Source organism: Onychostruthus taczanowskii, unplaced genomic scaffold (assembly GCF_017590055.1).
Source record: "Onychostruthus taczanowskii isolate IOZ18803 unplaced genomic scaffold, ASM1759005v1 scaffold17, whole genome shotgun sequence".
Classification (NCBI taxonomy): domain Eukaryota; kingdom Metazoa; phylum Chordata; class Aves; order Passeriformes; family Passeridae; genus Onychostruthus; species Onychostruthus taczanowskii.
In genome coordinates, this window is record NW_024498906.1 from 3,357,149 (window position 1) to 3,379,650 (window position 22,502).

The 22,502-nt window shown below is 39.5% G+C and overlaps 1 protein-coding gene across 1 annotated transcript; it reads left to right on the forward strand.

Moving 5' to 3' along the window:
• Positions 1-189: 189 nt before the first annotated feature.
• Positions 190-14,297, forward strand: EIF2S3 (eukaryotic translation initiation factor 2 subunit gamma). Its single transcript, XM_041399823.1, has 12 exons — positions 190-398; positions 2,596-2,659; positions 3,109-3,236; positions 3,355-3,476; positions 4,798-4,892; positions 6,130-6,288; positions 7,497-7,631; positions 8,545-8,639; positions 9,605-9,749; positions 10,083-10,252; positions 11,207-11,379; positions 13,561-14,297. Exons 1-12 carry the CDS (start codon positions 330-332, stop codon positions 13,622-13,624), a joined length of 1,419 nt encoding a protein of 472 aa, XP_041255757.1. The 5' UTR covers positions 190-329; the 3' UTR covers positions 13,625-14,297.
• The last annotated feature ends 8,205 nt before the right edge of the window (positions 14,298-22,502 follow it).

Genomic DNA, 22,502 nt, shown 5'->3' on the forward strand with positions numbered 1-22,502 from the left:
CGCCCGCCACCTGCCGGCCGCGCTCCCGCCCCGTGCACGCGCACGCTGCGCGGCCCCGCCGCAGGCCCCGATTGCATCACCCGGCGTGAGGGCGACCGCGGGTCCTTTACAGGGCTGCCCGGTGGCGCGCCTGACTCGTGACCGCCCCGCCGCGGGGCCGATGGCTGCCCCTCGGCGCTGATCGCGGTTTTTCCTTGAGCTCGGTGTCCGCTCCAGGGCCGGCCGGTGCCGCGCCGTGGGCCGGAGGCTACGGGGCGGTAGCGGCAGTGCCGAAAGGAGCCGGCGGTCAGGCGGCCGCGCGGGACTCCTCACTTCCTACTCGGGCCAAGATGGCGGGGGACGAGGCGGGAGTGACTCTGGGGCAGCCGCACCTCAGCCGGCAGGATCTCGCCACCTTGGTGAGCGCCGCCCGCGGGGTGCCGTGGAGCGAGATCGGGCTCCCGGGGCTCGGCGGGGGCGGCCGGGTGGGCGATGGGTGCGGCCCGAGGGGCTCCGAGCCTTCTGCCGGGCCCCGCCGTGCCGCGGCGTTCCGAGGGGCGCAGGAGGCGAAGTCGCCTCGGGAGCCGCGCTCAGCGCGCCGGGCGGAGGGCACCGGCCGCGGGCAGAGCGGCGGGAGCAGGTCCTGCCGCTCCTGGCGGGTGCGGGGCGCCGGGCGAGGCGCTCCTCCTGCCCGTGAGTGCAGGCTCAGCGGCTCCGAGTCCCGCCGGCGCGGCTGGAGCCTTTATGGCTCACTGGCGGGTGCGATTTTCCTCGTGTAAGGGCTGCCTCGTTCTGTGGTATTAAAGACTTTTCTTTTTCCGAAGTAGAACCATACATTTCAGGTGTTTCTGTACAGTAAGCTCGAGGAGTTCGTTACGAGCCCTGTCTTTGTTGGTTTGCCAAGAAAATTTTCTTGACTATTAACAACTACCGAGAAATACCAGTTCAGTCTACCACTGCAGCTACCGCTGCAGCCAGTGACAGTGCTCTCCTGCTGTGGCAGCCTTGCCTATGAAATATCTCACCTGGGCTGCCCCACTTATTACACTTATATGCTAGTTTAAGTGTATATGTAATGTATATTTCAAATTCAAGCGTATTATAATGTAGATAGTCAAAAAGCCTGCTGCTGTGTCCCCGGTGTTTAAACTGGAGCAGCTTATTTGTCTTTACAGTAATAATATTTGGTGTTTTTCGGGCTTGAGCACAGGAATTCCCTACGACGAGTGTGTTAGTTATTTCAGATAGTTTCTTTTCCTCCCGTCGTTGTTGACCATGGCATTTCCCAGTTGGAAAAGGCACAGATAGAGACTAGCTGGAAGGTCAGCAGGAATTACCTTTAAGGGCCTATTCTGCCGGCCCTTGAGTGCTTATGGCTGAGTGAAGCTTCTTGCTGAGCAATACCTTATACCGGTCTTGAGGAAAAACCTCCATGCGTGCATGAGTTCGTGCACCAGGAAGAATTCTCCTGGTGGCAGGAATTGCATCACGCTGAAATTCTGGTCGCCCGGCCACATGGTGCCATCTGCAGGTGATGTTCCCATCGCTGGGAAGTCATTTTAAGTTCGATAGATGAGAAATATAAATTTAATTGTGTGTCATAGGTGTTCATATCTTGCTTTCTATCCAAGATGAACAGTTTATTCCTGTCATACTTGAGAGCAGAATGAGCTTAGGTTTTTACACAGATGTGTTTGATCATTTTGCACAGAACCTTCATGTAACAGTGGAAACAATATGTGATTTAATGTTTATATTATTTGTATCTTAAATTTTGTCCTGTGCTGAGGACTCTTCTGGCATCATGAATCCTTGCTTGAACTGAGTGGCTCATCCATGTGAATTCAATGCAGGATGGATATTAGCTTTACAGAGGAACATTTCACTGGATTTCAACACTTGTCCATTATTTGGTCAAACAGCTTTAAAAAAACCTAATCAGCTCTTTCAGAGTTGTTTCTTTATCGATACACAGTGTATTTGTGAGGTTTTTGTTTTGCCAGTGGTTACCAATAACTCCACACAACAAACTATTTAGGACAGCAGAATTTTTGTCTGGTGCCTAAAGCAGCAATAACAGTATCCGAGGAAAAACATAGCCATTGAAAAAAAAGCCATGGTGCTAATGTAACCTCTGGACCCACTGACTCCAGAGTGTGAGTTGTAATTGTGTTTTGGCTCTAATGGAACCTTACAGCAATTAAACAACTGTTTATTGGCAAGGCTTTGTTTATAAAGATTACTGCAGTTCATCATGTAGGCTGTCGAAAATGAATTTGCCTGTTATGTGTAGTTTAGTTTCAGGGGTATGTAGGGGCTTGGGCTGTTTTGTTAAAGGCTTCTTTTGAGGTTTCTTGTTTTGTTTACTCCCATCTTTAACACTTTGCAGCCAAAATTGATTTACAGTCAGGGTTTTGAATTGTAGCCTGTACTGATTCACAAGCAGGACTTGGTTCACTTTTCACAAGTATTTCACACACTTAAAAGACTTGAATGCACATAATATATCTGGATTTTGCTGAACAGAACTATCAGTTAATTTTCAAGTTTCTAAATTTTTAATTTTCTAGACATTTATATACAAGATGAATAAATTCTAAAATCTCCCTTATACAGGATGTTACCAAGTTGACGCCTCTTTCACCAGAAGTCATCAGCAGACAAGCAACAATTAATATAGGTAAAAAAAACTTATAAAAAAGAGGGGTGCCTTAAGGTGACTCTTTGATGCTCATGCAGTAGCAGATGGTGCCTATGTGGTAACACTTTAAAGAAATTTGTACAGAAACAGTTACATAGTAGTTTCAGGGACTTGAGGAGCCCTTTTGACTTGGAAAGCACCAATTTTACTTCAGGAACACAGTTTAATGGTGTGGGGAATAGTTGCTAAAGCAAAATTTGTTTTACCTTGAAATAAAGGATTGAAATGAGTTTCATTAAAATGCAAAGATCTGTTCCTTGGGAGCACAATTTCAGGTCTTGTTTAAACAAAAATGATTACAAATTCCATGTGTATACCATATGGACTTACTGGCTGTGGAGAATTTGGGGCAATTGTGTATTGATTGTAGTGGAGCATTGCACAAAATTAAATTAGTTTATTAACAAACATTTCCTTTTAAAATACAGGTACAATTGGTCATGTAGCCCATGGAAAGTCAACAGTAGTCAAAGCTATATCTGGAGTTCATACTGTCAGATTTAAAAATGAACTGGAAAGAAATATCACAATCAAGCTGGGTTATGCTAATGCAAAGGTGAGTCATCACTGTAAATGTAGCAGCTGTGTTGCTAATATATTTCAGGGGGAATGTAGTATTACAGGTCACCAACCCTTGAGGAATTAAACCTTTTTTCAATTTTAAAAAATGACAGATTTACAAGCTGGATGACCCAAGCTGCTCTCGACCAGAGTGTTACCGATCCTGTGGAAGTAGCACCCCAGATGAGTTCCCTACAGATATTCCTGGCACCAAAGGGAACTTTAAACTAGTCAGGTAACTGCTTGAAATTCCTGGAATAAATTATGTTTACTTGCCTTTGTATGAAAACGGGATTGAGCAGTGAGCTGAACGGATTCTGGCAGACTACACATTCTTAGATGGGGCACCCCTGGGCTAAGGCATTGTGTAAACTGAATTCATTGGTGGTGATGAGCACTCCATGGTACAGCACAGCTGTGTCTGCTGGCCTCAGCTGCTTGTAGGACTTAAATATTAAGTTAAATATTGCTGTTATTAATAAAGTACATTTTAAACCAGGCAGATTGAGAACTAATGTGGACCTCACAAACACATCTGTAAAATCTCTTTTGGAAGGGTGATCTTTGTTGAACATTTTCTTCCTAAGGGCAGAGTTTCCAAAGTTTTTTAAATGAATATATGAAAACCTGATGCTTAGTGTGAGATCAGCCTCTCACTGGAGGCCAAGTGTTCTTTATTGACTCGATTTCTGAAAAAGTATAGCACAGTCTTTATGCAGCAGTTATATGGATCTGCACAACGATTGCTGAAATGAGAGTAGTCATGAAGACTGTTGTACAAGATTCTTGGTTTGTGTTTATGATACAATACATGTGGTGCTGTAATCATGTGTCCTCCTTTTCTCAGATTCCCAGAAGAGCACTTGTACTAAGATGAACTTCTGTTGGAGTGTGACAGGCAGGCAGTCATTTGTTTCACCGTTGTGAAACAACTGGTTAAAAGCTTTGCATTCTTTACCCTGCCGGTTTTTTTTCTTGTAGATCATCAGCAAAGCACCACATTAGTCTCTTGCTTTTTGGTGGCCTGCCACTAAGAACAAGGATTCCTCACTAGATAGGTTCAGGAAAGAATATAGTGAACCAACTATCTTAGTGTGCACAATAAAACCATGAGGTTGGAAATGTAACATCATGTCTGTAGACAAATCTGTGCAGTGCAGTTATAACCATATAATTAAAGATGCATAGTTTCCAAAAATTGAAAAATGGGAGGTGCCTTTTAAAAGAGTTAAGAGAAATCCCATGTGCTATGTTGGGGTTTGGGTTAGTAGTGGTGGGTCAATTTGAATTGGGCTTTTATTCTGGTGCATTTAACTCTAATCTAGTTTAGAGTAAATTGGTGAAATATTAGAGGTACTTAATGTGGACATGTGGTATTAAATCTGACAGTATTCAGTAGCTGTTCAGTAGCATTTGTGTTCTTTCAGAACTTTTTTGAAAATACTATTTTAAGGATACTTTTAACTTTTTTATCTGGCTAATCACTGACATAAATCAGTCAGAGGAATTGTTGATAATGGGCTTCTGGATTTCTCTTTCACCTTCTCCTGCAACAGGCATGTCTCTTTTGTGGATTGCCCTGGCCACGATATTTTGATGGCTACCATGTTGAACGGTGCAGCAGTAATGGATGCAGCTTTGCTGTTGATAGGTAATGATTGCTACCCAAAACCAGAGCTCTGTTTTGTAGTAGCATGAGGCAATTTTATATGGGCTATAAAATCTCTTGGGATGTGGTGAGCAATTTAAACAATTTTGATGCTTTTGAGATGTGTTAAAGAAAATGAAGTGGTGCTACAATGGTAATGTACTCTGACAAGCTGGTTTATTTTAAACACAGCTATCCATACCCACTAGTCTGGTAGCTGGCCCCATTGGTAGAAGACAGGTAATATAAAACCTTGTAGTAGTGTAGTACTGTAAAATTTTTATCACTTTATGGAAACAGATTAGCAGCATTTTGATTTTCTCTGAAGGTTCAGTTTCCTTTAAATATGCCTGTAGTCTTTGCCATATTGTTGTTCACAAACAACAATACAAACAGTAGCCCAGATAAATATAGGCAAAATTTAAGTACGGGAGATTTCAAATAATTCAGACAACTTTTGTTTGGATTTGCAAGCAACAGAAAGTGAGTAAAAGAGATTTTTCTATGTCTGTAGAACATTCTAGTGTTCTGTAGTGATATATAGCAATTATCTTACCTTGATAAGATATGTCAACAAAAGAAAAAAACAGCTTCAGATATTGTAATTTAAAGTCTGAGATAGATGATGAGCTGTCGTTTCTTCTGACTGTTTATCTCTAGAAAGTGTGATGCCCAAAGTTTGGTCTAAGATTAACCACCATAATCATACATCAGCCAGTGCTGGCTTCTTAGCTGAAATCTAAACCATGCTGATAGCTGCCCTATTTATTCACATACTTGATAGAATTATAACAGAGTTTGGGGATCTTGGTATTTTTATCACTTTACTGATAAGAAAATGTTAAGATTCTTCTTGAAAGGTAATTTGTGTATTATGCTACAGTCAACACTGAGATATCTGAAGAGCTAAAGGATGGTGTAAACCATGTTAGGTGTTGGTATCTTTGGGTATTTTAGGTGGGTGTTCCTAGTGGGAGAAGATGGAATGGGGGAACCTCTCTGGTGGCCTCTTATCTGTCCTGCATTGTGTGGAGGCTACAGCCAGCAGCTCTAGGGGAGAATAGGTGCTTATTGGCTTGGTTGCTTCACATGTAGATTACTGAGAGACAACTGTCTTCTTTTTTTCTTTTTTTTTTTTTTTTTTTTAACATAGTGGACTTAGATGGAAGTAGATATCCTAACTGTAGGGGTTTTGTCTATCTTTATAGTTTCTATATTCCTGTCACTTCTCTTCTTTCAGCTGGTAATGAGTCATGCCCTCAACCTCAGACCTCAGAACATCTAGCTGCTATAGAAATCATGAAACTGAAGCACATTTTGATTCTACAGAATAAGATTGACTTGGTGAAAGAGAGCCAGGCTAAAGAACAGTATGAACAGATTCTTGCATTTGTACAAGGTAAGTTTACAAGCAGAAATCCAGTAAGTGGTGGAAATTCAGTGTTGAGACATGGACATAGTGGTTTTCTCTATGTTCATAGAAAAGCTTTTCTTGAGCAATGCAGGTGTACATGGTCTGTTAATGTGAAAATTAGACCATGGCAGTTGTGCTTCTTGCCTGTTTCAGCCTGCTTGCATACAATAATGTTTTCACTCTGGGTCAGACCTCTAGATGTAAAACTAACATCAATCTTGTGTAGTAGCTTTCAGTAGGTTTGTGATTCTTCCTGGAGTGCTTCTTTAGTAGTGATTTTACTGCAGTGCAGAAGAGAATGAAGCTGTACTTGTTAGGGGCACCTTGTAGGTTTAAATACATTAATTTTTTTTGACTAATGACAAAAGATTGCTCTTTCGTCTCTCTGTGTGAATCCAGTTTGGGCAGTGTTATCTTAATCTGTAAAGGTCTGCTCACCTTAATGGTGATTTGAGTTTTATCTTTCCCTGGAGCTTCCACTGTTTTCCCTGTTTATCTGCAGTAGGTGGGATATACAACAAGCTGCTAGATTGTCACCATCAGAAGTTGCCAATGGGTCTTTCTTTTCTTTTCCTTTCCTTTTTTTTGGTTCTTTTTGTTTTTTTTTTTTTTTTGTGTAATTCATAATTGTTGCCTTGCAGAAGCTGTTCATAACTCTGTAACAGTGGCTTGATGTGTAAATTTGGTGTTTGAAAACTGGAGCTATCACAAGAAACACAGACGTAATTAAAACTAATGATGTTGAACAAACCTGGATTACTAAATGCATTGTTCTGTAAAATAAGGATTTTTCTAAAATATGTACTTGTATTGCAAAATTTGAAAAACATAAATCATTAAATTAACAGTAAATTTAGTTTGTCATCATGAAACTGTAAAATTTTACTGACTGTAAAATTAATACTGCTGTATCCAATACTGAGATATTCACCTCTCTTAGGAAATCTTAAAAATATTTCTGATCACAGCGTAGAAGTGAATTCTCCCCTAGAACAGAAGATTATCTAGCACACATTCAGAATGCCTCAAAAAGTAGATGTGGCTATATGAGCTAAAATGTTGAAGGGAGGCATAGATGCTCTGATATTGCTTTGGGAAATAGACACAGAACATGCCTTTAAATTCATTAGTATTTATTAGGACAGAACACTTGGTCATATTAAAGCTTAATGTTGAACTTGATTTTGTTTTAGGTACAGTTGCAGAAGGAGCTCCAATAATTCCAATCTCAGCGCAGCTGAAATACAACATAGAGGTGGTGTGTGAGTACATCGTGAAGAAAATCCCAGTCCCTTTGAGAGACTTCACATCTGAACCAAGGCTCATTGGTATGTACATGTCAGGCCTGGCTGTTTGTGGCCAAACATTTTCTCAATGTGTCTGTGCATAGAACAGCACGTGCTGAGTGCCCTAAACACAGGTGGGTTTTTGAAAGGAGTACTTAGGATGTTCTTATTTTAAAACTTGCATGTCTTCTGAGAGCTGTGTTGTCTGTTCACTGTTAATTGCTGTTGGTTTTGTGTATATAGTCTGTGCATATGACAGCACTAAAATGCAGTAAAAGTGAGAAATTTGTCTGTCTTAAAAACATCCCTTCAGTTGTTATGAATCTAGTTTTGATTTAACAAAATATTGGCAAACTGATGAAATTGATAATGAAATTATTTCCATGGAAATGTATTGGGTAGCTTGGGTAATCTTTTGTATTAGTCTCCTGTTTCCTAGTTATAATTGTCAGAGTTTCAGTTCTTGTCCAGCATACTGTGAAGTGCAGTTCCTGCAAGGAATTCATTTGCTTGCCTTTTTTTTTCCAGTAATCCAAGGGAGTTTTATGTTGCATAAATGCATAAAAATTCATCACATTACATCAAGCTTACAGTGTTCAGCCATGAGTACATTAAAACAAAGTTCTAGTATTCACAATTAACATTTTGAATATGGAAGGGGTTTTGTAAAATGGTTGATCGTTACTTTCTTTTTCCAATCTTTAAGTTACTTTCTGCTATGCAGAAGAGGTCTTATGAAACCTTTATGTGTAGGACCAGTTTAAATGGTTTTGAGAATAAAGTTAACTGTCTGCCTAAAAATTTGGAAAAAAATATTGATTGTTCTGGTTTTTTAATATTTATAAATATGTGTATCCTTTTGTAAGAACAGAGAAGCGGTCAAAGTTGCTAAAGAAAGACACTGTTTAAAAATCTGACAGTAAATATAAACCTGGTTATGATCTATTCTTTTCAGTAATTAGATCCTTTGATGTCAACAAGCCTGGCTGTGAAGTTGATGACCTTAAGGGAGGTGTTGCTGGTGGCAGTATTCTTAAGGGTGTTTTAAAGGTAACCCTTTATTTTTCTTGACTGAAATTTGTAATGACAGTGAGTAGAGTTTTTCCACACTTGCTACAAAATCTATCTATATAATTGATTTTTTAAAACTTGAATACAGTCACATAGAACTTACCCTTTTCGTCTGTACTTAATTTTCACTTTACAGAACAAGAAGCACTGGTTTTAATTTTTTTAATATATTATTGTAGTGTCTGTACTTAATTTTCACTTTACAGTTTTAAAATACCGGAACAAGAAGCACTGGTTTTAATTTTTTTAATATATTATTGTAGTTTTAACATTTGTTAATAATGATGACAGATTTAATTCCTCACAAAAATGGAAGGAGATGTTATTTTCCTGTCCTGCCACTTCCTGAATTATTGTCAGGAAGAGGAGAGCAAAAGAATTTTAAAAGCACCTTCAAAGTGTGTATGGGCTCTCACAGGTCCCACTTCCCTATTTAAGTGTTCTGTATATTTTGATTTTTTATTTTGCTTGCTTGCTAGCAATAGACAGAAACTTTAAAACGATTGCTTTGTTAGGCTGGAGTGCAAACTCTGTCTTTGAACATTTATACAGCTTGTACTTTCTCTAGTTTGCAGTGTATTGGTGTCAATCAGTTACACTGATAGAATTAACTCAATTTTTCTCAAAGCTGAAATATTTCTAAATTAAATAGAGTGTTTAAAAATTAAACTGAAATTTTAGTTTTGGAATTACTGCTGATAAAGATCTTTTGCTAAATTGTTTTACAAATTGTATTGAGAAGAAAATCAGATGTTATATTTGCTGTAAGTATCCTTCAATTTGCATCAAACGGTGCAACAGAAATTCTACAAGTGCTACAGTAGCCCAGAAACAAGGTCTCATATAAAAAGTAGATCTTGGGGTATGTATGTCTTACCTGTGACTAGTCAGCTTTGTGTTCCTGTGAAGTAACTAGTTAAACAGTTTTTCACTTTTATCATTAGGTGGGCCAGGAAATTGAGGTGAGGCCTGGTATTGTGTCCAAGGACAGTGAAGGCAAACTCATGTGCAAGCCAATCTTTTCCAAAATCGTGTCACTCTTTGCTGAACACAATGATCTACAATATGCTGCTCCAGGAGGCCTTATAGGTAAGAATATTGTCTTAGGAAAAGATTCATTTCTTCATGCTTATTGAAAACACTTGGTTTCATTCAACAATGAATTTCAGTATAATTAACAAAAATCCCACGAGCATTTTTAGATAATTCATATCTGTAGAGAGAGACAGAGTTGGTGTGAAAAATGGATATTTAAGAATTAAATAATTAACAGTGCAAGCTGATCTGCATTGGCCAGTGACATTCAGGAAAATTATTTAATTCTTATTTAATTTTTTTTTAGATCATCTTCAACTATCTTAGCACATAAATATGACAGCTACCTTTCAGTTTCTCCTTCTGCCTTCCCCTGCTGTGTTGTAGGTGTTGGCACTAAGATTGACCCCACGCTGTGCCGGGCTGACCGCATGGTGGGCCAGGTCCTTGGTGCAGTCGGGGCACTGCCAGAAATATTTACAGAGCTGGAAATTTCCTACTTCCTGCTGAGACGACTCCTGGGTGTGCGCACTGAAGGAGACAAGAAAGCTGCAAAGGTCTGTGCCCCTTCTTTTGTTTGTCCTGATTTTACTTCCTGTGCTAATTTTCATTAATGAGTATATTTCTCTGATCATATGTAGACATTTTGTCTCAGTGTTGATAGAAGCTTGTTACAAAACTTACCTGCTTGTTTAATACTGTAGAATGGTTTTCAGAGGAGTAGAAATTCATATCAGTAGTACTTATGTGTCATGTTATGTATTTTTCTAAACATGCTGGTAGTTTTCTTTTGCTATCATCCTATTAATTTGTGCAATAGTTAATTTTACAGTGGTACTGATGTACTTCCTACTGACATGCTTTTTGTAGGTTTTTTCACTGAAGAATTTTTTAAAGTTTAAATATTTTTTAAGTACTCTGGTTGAAAAAAAAACTGAACTTGAGGCACAGGACAAACTTGTGCAACACGATTTGTTTTACACAAACCAACTAAAATAATTTCCCCTGTTAGCATTTAAAATGATAAACTGCTTCATGCAACAGTGAGTAAAGTGCTTCAGCTCTCTCTTATCCTGTGAAATTAATTTTTTTTTTTTATTTTTATGTAGGCATAAGGGAAATGAAAATACACCATTCTAGTAACTAATCTGTATAACATCACAGGTTGTAACAATATCTCTGAGTGTGTGTTTTTAATACGTTATAAGAAATCATCAGTATAGTTTATAGAAAATGTAGATTAATCCCAGGAAAGTACATCATACCAAGAACCTCAGAGCTGCATGTACAGCATCTTGATGTATTTGTCCTTCTGCATATAAAACTTTTATCTACTGACACTGCTGCCCATAGTTGGTGTGTGTATATTTATAGTATTTCAGTATTTCTCAGTCCTCAGCTGTATCTTTTTTTGTGGCAAGAAGGTAACAGAAGATGACTTGGTACTGTCTGTGCTGTTTGGTTTTTAGTACTAAAGCTTATGTTTCAGAGTTTTGTATGTCTGTCTTCAGGTGCAAAAATTATCGAAGAATGAAGTTCTAATGGTAAACATAGGATCCTTATCTACTGGAGGGAGAGTCAGTGCTGTAAAGGCTGATTTGGGGAAGATTGTGTTAACTAACCCTGTATGCACAGAAGTGGGAGAAAAAATTGCTCTGAGTCGAAGAGTTGAGAAACATTGGCGGTGAGTTGGTGCCAAGTTGGTGGGGTACCTGGTTGCTACATTGTTAACAAAAAAATACACGAAACTGATTTTGTACTAGCATAGGTAAGTGCTTGTCTGTTTTAAAAATTCTTCTGGATTCTCCTAACACATTGGCACCATGGTTGTGGAATGCTTCATTTCATAACAAACACTGTGACTGGGAGGGTACCTGTTAGTTGACAGACAAGGAAACACCTGAGCTTTGTGTTTGTTGCTCAAACTGCCAAGCTGTAAATTGAGCTCAGCAGGGAATCTTGGCAGAGGGTTTGGGAAATTCTCACAATGTTAAGCCAAATAGCCATCTTTATGCACAGCTCAGTGGTTTTCTACCTCTGGAGCTGCATGTGATTTCTAGTGCAACCTGGAAGTAACAGCAGGGGGAACAGAGGAGGGATGTTTGAATGTTTTATGTACCATGAGCACAGAGGAAAGAATAAAATACCAACTGGATTGACCCATTCAAATTATAAATTATTCAAAATATAAAATGTCTGACTCCAGAAGCATCTGGAGGCTGAAAATGACAAACAGAATTGGTTGGTGATTCATTTTATCACAGTGCCAGACTCTATTTAGGTGATTACATATACTGTACCTGTCACAGGTTTCATAAGACTGGATTGATAAGAACATGAGTATTTAGATTTGTTGGCTCTGCACAGCCCTTGTAGTATGAGAGAGCACAGCCATTTTTACAAGAAGCCTGTACTGTATGGAAAGGAACCAAGCTTTAAATATCCATGGATGCATGTTTCTTTTTCAGATGACAAGAAAATGTAGACAGGAATTTAGTGCTTGCTGTCTCAGAGCAAGATGACAAATTAGGGAAGAGATTGTTCTCTGAAAAAAAAAAAAAACCAAGGCAAAAGATAACATGTCTTGAACAGGAGGAAAAAAAAGGCAGGACCCAAATTAAGTCAGGTAAAGCAGAAGGAAGAGAAGAAACTATGTTAGAAATTATGCTTTTTTTCCCCTTTTTTTAAGCTGTAGACTGATATCCTGTGCAAATAATAATGTGTCTTCTGTTGCTTTTGTGGATTCTTTCCCAGTTAAAAAACTTGACCAAATTTTGACCAAATTTTGCCCAAAAGCCCACCTGTCTCTGGATTATGAGGTGGGCAAATAGTGGCAGCCTGCTGTAAAGATAGTTATTGAAAAGTTGATTCCTATGCTGTATTAAAAAGATAGAGACAATATAAGGAAACTAAAAGTTGAGAAAAGGGAAAGAAGGCAAACTGGGAAAACCAGCATAATAAAACCTGATTGCAGTAAAGATAATATACAGTTGGTACTGTGAAAAGGAACTTAAAGCCTGAGTACTGAAAATACAGAAGAAAGTTTATAAAAGAAGACTAAAAAGAGGTATAAAATAAAAAGGAAATATACAGAGGCATAGGGTTAAACAGCAGATGGGATACACCAGATTCCAAGGATCACTGAATTCAAAGATGGTCAAGTTATGACCTATGGTTATGGTACTAAAAAGTGGGAAGTGCTGCTCTGATAAACTTCAGTTTATTTTCTGGTGTCCCAAGACAGGCTGTACTGCAAGGTGAATTGAGATGCATGTGTGGTTTCTCACCAGAAATTGAAAGGTTTTGAGCACAGTTTTACTAATAATGTAAATACCTGCTGGCTGTGGAAATGGATGTATTCTGAATTTCTTTGTGCGAGTGTATTTTTCTAGGGCAAGAGTGGCCTATAAAAAAGGCCTTAGTTTTTCTGAATATAAATAGCAGCACTCACCCCAGAGCTGAGTTACTGTCACAGGCTACCATTGAGAGTTACAGCTGTTTGTAATCTTACTGAATTTTCATTTCTCCTTGAAAGTAATGCACACTTCAGGTGCAGGTGAGAGAGATGAAGCTGTGCACAGATTTACCATCCCGTACAACATAACTTAGAATATTTTCAGATTTTCAGCTTCTGTTCAGGAGTACACCCTTACCTGGTCACAAATGTCCTCTATCCTTCACCCTTCTCTATTCTGTGTTTCCACTAAGGAGGTTTTTTGTTCTTGTAGAATGTTTTGGGTGGGAGACAAGTGTGGAAAGTTCAAAATGTAAGAACTGAAGGCATAAGAAGGACAGAAGGATGTTGACTTATACAGGACATTTCTGACTACTGGTAAAAATAATATAAACCTTTATTTTTTTTCAGTTTAATTGGCTGGGGTCAGATCAGAAGAGGAGTGACAATCAAGCCAACTGTTGATGATGACTGAAGAACAAAAGAGTGCTTCATTTTTAAAGATGAAGTGCCTATTTCTATTTTGGAGGGGGTGTATTTTCACAGTGGAATTGGAAGCTGTGCAAACAGTATCTTTGAGTTGTATGGCTGTCCTCATACCTTTTATTGACTTTTACCCTCTTACTAAAATACTAGTCACTATCACCATTAAAAGTGTAAAAGAATTGGCATAGAAATGGATTTCATTATCCACATTTTAGTAGAAATTAATTGTACATGTCTCATGGCATGTCTAATTTATGTTGCTTTGTGTTTCAGACATATCTGTTTAATATCAGTCAAACCAGCCCCAGTGTAACACACAAACCATAAATCTGGTATTGAAATAAAATATTGCTTATTTTCATTAATTCATACAGTTTTTCTGAGTAACGAAAGACTGCAATGATTGTTCAAGTACAAGAATTAAAAGCAAGCAAACTCTTCTTGGAATACCAGTACCTTTTCTGCACAATTTGTTTTGTTTAGACAACTGTTACCAACAAAAAACTGTATTTCTTTGTTTCTTGATTTTAGGATTCTAAAGTATTACACTTTGTAATTAGGATGGCAGTATTGACTGACTTGAATTTGTCATTTCTGATACTACTACATGTTTTCTTAAATCCCCCAAAAAAACCCACAAGTAAACTGGATCTGAACTGGCAGTACTGGTTTTGGCCTGTTTTAGTATGGATTTATGAAAAGAATGTGATTAATTGGAATATAACTTTGTCATCATGGAAGTCTGTGGGAGTGACCTGGGAGTTATTTATACAGTAGGAGTAAAGGACTTTAAAATTTTGTTGAGCAAATATAAAATATTGGGAAGAGGCTGTAGAAGGGAATGATTTGGGGTGGGGGCAGAGGAATGGTGGTGGAATTGTGAAGAGGATGAGGAAAAAAGGTATAAAACCACTTTTGTTTAGCTACTCTGAATCACATGCCTCAGGATAAAACATAATGTAATAAACTTACTGTAGGGTGCTAATACTTTAATCCCTTTAGATTTCACTTCTTCATTTGTACTAATATACATAGTTCTAGCTGGTTTATATACTATTTAGCAAGTTATGCTACTTAACATATTTTGGTACAAAGTACTGTGTGTTTTCAAAGCTTGGTTTTGGTTTTATTGAGTATCTTCAAGGGCTTTCGAAAGGTAAATACGATTTCACTCATCAAACTGGAATGTGATGAAACAGCTTGCATTTTGCTCTTGATTTTGCACTGTATTGTGTTCCCTTACTCTCTCTACATTCCTGTACTCAGTTTTTCCATTTGTAAAGTACTACCTCAGATGGTGTTGGGAGCAAATACATTAATTTTTGAATAGTGCTTTTCCATTTTAAAAGCAGGAGTCAGCTGTAGTTCTCTCTGACTCTCCAGGTACTTGACCAATCTGCAATCTTAAATGTGTCTGTTTCAAGGATTGCATCTTCCATGCTTTGGCAACTCCTTTCTGTAACTGTGAATTCTAGCAGCTAGGATAAACCTAAGCCTTGCCTAGTCTGGTGGCAGGAGGGTGAGCATAAAAGAGAATATAAGCTACAGCACAGTGCTTGGATGGCACCAGCTCCAGGGTGAAATTTAGTGCAGAGTCCTTTCTCAGTGCACTGCACCTATGGCTCTAATGAAACACGTGTGGAAAAGCTTCTGAGCAACTGGTGTTAAGCACCCACAGACATGTTTAGACATTCAGATATTTTGAAGATTGTGTCTCTCTTGATCTGCAATTTAAAGCACACCAGTGCCGTAATCTTGCTGAGGTTGTGCATCGACCTGCTTTCCCCGTGGCTTTTCCAGGCAGGGTGAGGCTTGCACAAGGATCACCTCCTTCTACACAGCTGTATATCCTGTCACACCGCGATGAGGGCCTGGGGGGCATTTCACATACACGGTTCTTCTGCCATCAAAATGTTACATTTCCTCTAATGGAAAGCTTTGACTGCTGACGTGAGTGATAAGTAATGGGATTTCGAGACTGCTGAATACGTGGAACGTGTCTCTGCAGCACTGGGGAGACAAGTGTGAACAGTGTGAGTGCAAATACATTGTGTGCTGATGGGTGTACCACCCCCTCCTCGGTCACTGAACCGTGATGCTGAGATGTTGAATGATAAGAGGAGGCAGTATTATGTGCAGCTAAGGAGGTTGAAAATTATTTTGATTTTCTTGGCCAGGATTAAAATAGTGACAAGATGCCTTGTGAGCTTTCTCACTTTACCAGGGATTTACTTCAGAGTGATTTTATTTTTTTACCCTTTTTAGATCATACCTGAACAGAAGTGTGCATTTGCATTTCTAATGGGTTGAGTACACAAACGTAGATTTCTTGTGCAGTGGTACAAAGTTGAAGTGTGTCAGTAGTTATTATTGAGACTTAACCGTGTATTTGGGAAATGCCATTTCCAGCCAAATACCGGATTTCATTCTGAAAGGGTGAAGAAAAAACTTTCCATTAACACCTTTGCTGATTTGGTCCTAGTATACACAAAATCCAGAAAGAAATTTAAATTATATTTTTATGGCATTCGTTTTGTAGCACTTTGAAAAGTGCGTACTTCTCACTTACTGCTGCAGAAAGGGCTCCTGCTGTTTTTCCATGCTGACTCACGTGGATGACTCCAGCCTGCCTGCAGGAAAGGTTTAAACTTCTGTCCCCGCCCCTTTCCCATCCGTGCTCCTGGCAGTGTGAAGTGCCCGCCCGGCCGTCCCTGCCGTTCTGGGTCACAGGTTGTGCCAGGCTGGGGCTAAACATTGATAAAGTTTCAAACGCCTGCCCTCCCTTAAGCAGCGCCGCACAGCCCCCAGAGCCGCTCCGGCTGCCGCCCCTCCTGGCCCGTGCGCACCCACAACGTCCAGCGGCCTTTTCCTGACATCCCCAGACCCTGTGAGCACCGCTCCTTTTTCATCGGATCTTCCACCACCGCACTTCTGGCACAGCTGCCTTAATGGCTGATGTTCGCTTACCATGGTGCTAAAATTACCGATGTGCTCTGGCTTCGTGTTGCTGCTTTTGTTTCTGTAAAGTTCCATCTGTACGTGCTCATCGAATGTTTCATACACCTCCAGTCCACCCCAGTGGTGTAGTAAAAGTGCACATTTCATACTTTTCCAGACTAAAAACCCAGATAGAATAACCGATTTTACAGAAATTTTGGTTTATGGTGAATAACACAGAAGCTGTAACAGTCACAAACTGCATAAGTGATACAAGTATGTAAATAAATTCTCCTTTCTTACCCTGAAAGGATTAAAAACCAAACAAACAAGTCTCCTAACATGAGTACTATATATGCAATGAAGAAAGAACAAATTAGCAAGAAAATTTTGTTACTAAGGAACAGACATCTTGTTCAAGGAATTACCTCAAATATTTAAATAAATACATATTCTTCAATGTCTTTTATAAATCAAGGCACTAGAACATTGTGCTCAAACACAGATGAAAACTGTTGAAATATTTTAGTTGAAGTAAAGTTAATATTTACTTGTGTTGAGGAGGGTTTCATTAAGAAATTGCACACTATATAAAATACAAACTTTTCTGTTTGAACAGTTTCTTTCTTTCTAAAGCCTAGTATAGTTTTTTAATATTTCAGTAGAGTTGGGGGAAAAATAATCAAGATTCACTTAATTAAGTCTCATGTTACACAATCCTAAGGATTCAAATGAATCAGGGCAGCAGCTCTCCCTTTTTGCCTCTGTGTGGGCATTTGTAAAGAAATCCAGCATACTAGATGGGATTCATTATGTTATTTAGAATACCCCTTCCCCTGCCAGACATTACACTTCTCTATATTTAGTTATTTTTGTTTATTTGGTGTTCAATGAAGACCTGAAAAATGTTTTCTCCTGCAAATGCACCTTAGGGTTCTCTGAACTCATTTCTCTTCCCGGTTTTGCTTAATCATCTATTTGATTAGGTAATCTATTATGTATCTCAAAATACTTCATTTGCAACATCATCCTAACTACCACACAACAGAGTTAAGTCTCAGCTTTTGTAAGTTTTCATTAAAGCAGCTTTTTTTAACCTTGGTGATTAGCAGTGGGCATACAGAAATAGAATAATTTTTTGTACTTTTTCTTGGCTACAGCCAAAATGCTGTTGATAACAAAGTTTAGCAACAATTATTTTTATTTCTTTAAATTGTCTCCCATTTATTGCATTGGCAGAAATTGTATACAACTTAATCCTTTAAAAATCTAATGTGGAGTCGTACTTCACACCAGAAAGAGGTATGGGCGTACAATTAGTCCTTCCACAGCAATCACAAGCATTCACATATTCTCAATATGGTTTTGGCTCCTTGCCTCCTGCCTCGTTAGCATGCATTAAAAACACCAAGGCAGCAAACGCTGGTACAGCCCTGTGGACCATGCACTTGTGTGCTTCAGGCACACAAACTGTCCTGTTAACACTGCTGGGGCCCTCGTGCACTTGAAGGTGAGCTTGTGCTTTAAGTGTTTGGAAACTGGGATCTTAAATTGCTTCCATTTTTCTGAAAGCTTAATTCCTCCTTTAAATTCATTGCTACTTCACACTGTTGCTGTTCTACCAACCTGTGTGTTCATGCTGGGAATTTATTTTTGCAGTTAAAACCAGACGTTTTGTCTTTGAAAGCATTTTGAGCCTTATGGGAAGGCTTATGGGAAGGCTTTCCTGTGATGTTATGTTTTGACACAAAACATCACAGGAAAGTGGACTCTTGATACATCCCAGAGCAACCTGGCTGCTCTATGGACTGGTGAAAGCTGCTCCAGGTGGAAGCTGATCACCAGCTCCCATCCATTCAAGGCAAGTACAGTTAATGTAGCTACAGAAGAGTTTTGCTGGAAAGAGACCAAATAACACAGCTTTGAACTGACAAACACTGAAAATCAGTGTTGTCCCATTGAAACCTCCCCAAAAAGAAGGTTGGTCCCTCGCTGTAATGGTTTGGTTTGTAATGTCCTGCTCTCTTGTTAAACGATTTACTAGAGAAACAGGGAGGGGCTGCTTCTATTTCAAAACACAATGCTTATATAGTCAGTGAAGCAGATAACCCTCAGGGCCATCTACAACTCCATCAGCTGAGGAAAGGAACTCTTAGCACTTCTCTACCCTTTGTTTTTCAAAATCCAACAGTGCTGACTTCTAACACTGTGTCAGGTTGAACATTTACCAGTCCTTTTTACCTTTGTTACATGTACTCGCCAACAACTCTAGGCTGTATTTTTGATTCGTAGGCAAATAAGGTAAATGAAATGTGAGTTTACAGAATTATGGAGGAAATAATGGATTTTTTAATGTCTGCCCCTCTCCCTGCCCCAACAACCGATGAGAGTTCAAACTAAGAGCCATTATTTGAAATTGTAAAATAAATAATTAACTGTCCTACCTAATTAAAAATACCTTCAAGATTGCACAACACTTAATCAGGATGACTAGAAATAAAAATGCCTGTGAAAGCCTTCCTTTAACAACTAAGTACAACTAAGGATTAAAAAGCCTACTGAATATTTGTAAATCAAGACATGTCAGAGATTTTAATGCATACAAATAACTTACCAATTCTCCACAGGCTACAAGGCACTGCTGCTCAACACAAGGACCACCCTGTTGTTTAAATGGAAGATCTCTTTTCAAGTTTTTTTATATAGTTTTTCAATTTAAAAAACCTCTTCTCTTACTTTTTTCCTTTTCTTTCTTTTTATCTTTTCTTTCCTTTTATTTATTTTTCTCCTTCTTTTTCTCCCCTTTTCTTCCTTTCTGTTTTTCTTTCCTCTTTCCTTTTTTCTTATCCTTCCTTTTTTCTCTTTCTTCTTTTTCTTTCCTTCTTTTATTTTTCTCTTCCTTCTTCTTTTTCTTTTCTATGCAAGGGCAAATAATCTGCATTTTGATCTGAGGCAGCTGAAAAAACTGTGTCTGGAGTCTTCACAAAAAAATTCAGTTTGAGGCCAACACCCCTTAGGGAAAATTTCAGACTTGTGAAAGCTGGCAAAGTTTTACGAGCAACTGAAAACCTGTACAATGCAAAATGTCAGCTTCAAAGTAAGTGACACTACACTGCACATTGCTGGTGTTTTTAAGTAGAGAGGTTATCTGAGACATAGGCAGCTGTAGAGATACTGGCCTTACAACATTTTCACTATTTAAACCTATTAGGTCAGTTCCAACCTACTGACCTTGTATAACTGTAGGAGAAAAGACATAGACTGAATATCTGGACCCTCTTCTGAGCTTTCTCTGCAACTACCCCGTGTAGCACAGCACGGACAGACCAAACACAAGAGCCATGCATTCCTCTTCTGGGTCCCAACACCATGGGATTTTTTACTGGATACAGTTCTCTAAGATACATGTTAATATTGGAATAAAAAGCATGTCAGTCAGTCATCAGCCTGGTATATCTGAACACATTTTTTAAATACTCTTTTTTTATAAGTAGGAAACGTTAGAAAGTTTAAGTTCAAATACAGTTTTCAAACCCCAAGCAACAAATAAGATTATCTGATCATCTTTCACTGTTCAGTTTGTACATTTCCCACTCCTTTGCTATCCAATATTCCACCCTTATCATGAAGAAATTTCTCCAAATGAACATTGCCATACTTGTTTCACATATTCCTCCAATACCTTATTTTTCAGGGTTACACAGATCCTAGCAGTGTCTCTGCTGAGGCTTGGTAAAATTATGTCTTATAATGCCATGAAAACCTTCTTTGAAAGTTATTTTTCTTTATTTAATGAGCATTTTTAATGTCAATTTCTTCAAAAGGATTTTGTGTACTAACAATTGTAAAGGTCAGTCTTTGTTTCATTACTTCATTCATTGCAACTATTTTTTTCATCAAAGAAAGTATCTTACAGCTGCATTCATCTTTCTTTGCCCTCAAGCCTTTGGCTCCCAGGCATTGTGGCTGCCTGTGTGCCCGGGCAGTTCAGTGCACATCCCAGCTCTGGTCGTCTGAATTCACCCTAGAATTGGAGACAAGTGCATATGGCACTTTTGTCCCCAAGCATCGTGGGCCGAAGCGAGCTGGTGGCTTTGTCTGCATGCGTAGTGTTGGCTGTAACACGCCTGTCTCAGTGGCCAGCCATTTGTTCAGACAGACATCAGGCCAGATGCTACCCAAAACACAGGCGCTGTGACAGCCTGGGCCCCTTTCCAAGCCTTGCTTCCCAGAAACTATGTGAAGCTTCCTGCCAACACCAAGCCAGTTCTTTCTTCAGCTCTCTCAGGGAGCACCCTGAACACCAGCAGTAATTGGCAAAGTGCAGATGGATGGGTCAAAGCCCTTTCACGGGCTCCCAGGGGATGGTGGTGGGAGCACACCAAGCTGCAGCAGTCTCGTACTCAAGCTCCATGGTGAGGATACTGCCTGCTGGGAGCAGGTCTTGCAGCAAACCCAGGACTGGCAGCTGCTAAAGCCAGGGGACATGGCAGGTGACTGTCCTGGAGTTGTGTGCCTTCAATGAGGCAGATAACTAACAGAGAAGGCTGGAGGACAGAGAAGCCTCTACTTGTGAGCAGCTTGCCACCAATAATGACAAACAACCTGGTGTAGTGAAGGGTTCCCTGCCCGTGGCAGGGGGCTGCAGCTAGATGATCATTAACAGCTCTTCCAACTCAAAGCATTCTGTGATTCTGTGAACAGTGCCTTTGGAGAGGAATGCAAGGTTATTAAGCATTTGTCACTTGGTGCCTATGGATCACATACACTGATTGAGACCTGGGCAGTTTTATAGTCTTGGGATCTCCCACCCACCAGAAACATGAATCATGTAGGCCTCTCATTCCCCTGTCCAGCATGAACGCCAAGCCCTGACTCCTCATAACATCACTTCACAGCTTAGAGCACCTCATGTTCTTTTGGTCTGACTGTGTCTGTCCTATGCTGTGATTTTGCTTAATTCTATGATGTTGGTTCCTTGGCCATAACATGGTGCAACACTTCATACCATGGATAAAGCACTCTGTGAATTCCACATAACTTGGCCTGTCTTCACTTTTGGAATTTCAAGGGGCTCTGCTTCATCCACTGAGATTTTGTGCACAGCCACATGCCTCTGTCACAGCAGACAACAACCAGAGCTGCTTTGGGAGGTTCCAGCAACTCTTTTTCTCACCATGATTTTTGCCCCAGGTTAGAGGAGTTAAGGAACCTTCTTTTCAGAGCCATTTTAGGCTCAAAGACTGTGATTCAATAATTCCTGTCACATTTCCTTCTGTGGATCACAGCCCATTCTTCACTGGTCCTGCATGGAAACTCTTGAGACCACCTAGCCTGGGACATTTTTTGTGAAGGAACAAATATTGCTAAGAGGTAATGAAGGATCAGTGATGGCAATATGTGCTTGTGGTGGACATAGAAAGATCCCTTCCCAAACCAGCAGCAAAACCAACCAGGAATAGGGTGTCAGTCAGCCTATTTAAAGGCTTGGCAATATTTGCAATATCAATTGTATAATGTCTGAAAATGAAAAAGAGAGGGGAGAAACAGGCATTGCTGTCTGAGAGCAAGCACCTCAGCATGTACACTAGAGCACTCCACAAAATTCACTGTCTTCACAGGTTTTATTGGATAATTACATTAATTTAACTTACAAACACAAATTAATGTCTGGACAATTCTTGAGAAATTCTAAACAGCGCTACAAAGACTACAAAATGGACAAGAAAATCTATTGTCTAATTAAGAGTATCTAGGCCTGGACATGTCTTTACAGAGCAAAAAAATTATTTGAAAATATTCTTAGAAAACATCAGTCTACTAAAAAACAGGACTCCAAGAAACTATATTCTCCTAGATACCTCTACCTGCTTCCACTTGTGAAAGGGCAGGGGAGGATTGTAAAAGATGGCCTAATATCAACTTCTTTA

Coding starts and splice junctions, on each gene's coding strand:
- EIF2S3 (XM_041399823.1), top strand. CDS start 330: ATGGCGGGGGACGAGGCGGGAGTGACTCTGGGGCAGCCGCACCTCAGC. Junction 9,750..10,082: donor TGCTCCAGGAGGCCTTATAG/GTAAGAATATTG, acceptor GCTGTGTTGTAG/GTGTTGGCACTAAGATTGAC. Junction 11,380..13,560: donor AGAGTTGAGAAACATTGGCG/GTGAGTTGGTGC, acceptor ATTTTTTTTCAG/TTTAATTGGCTGGGGTCAGA.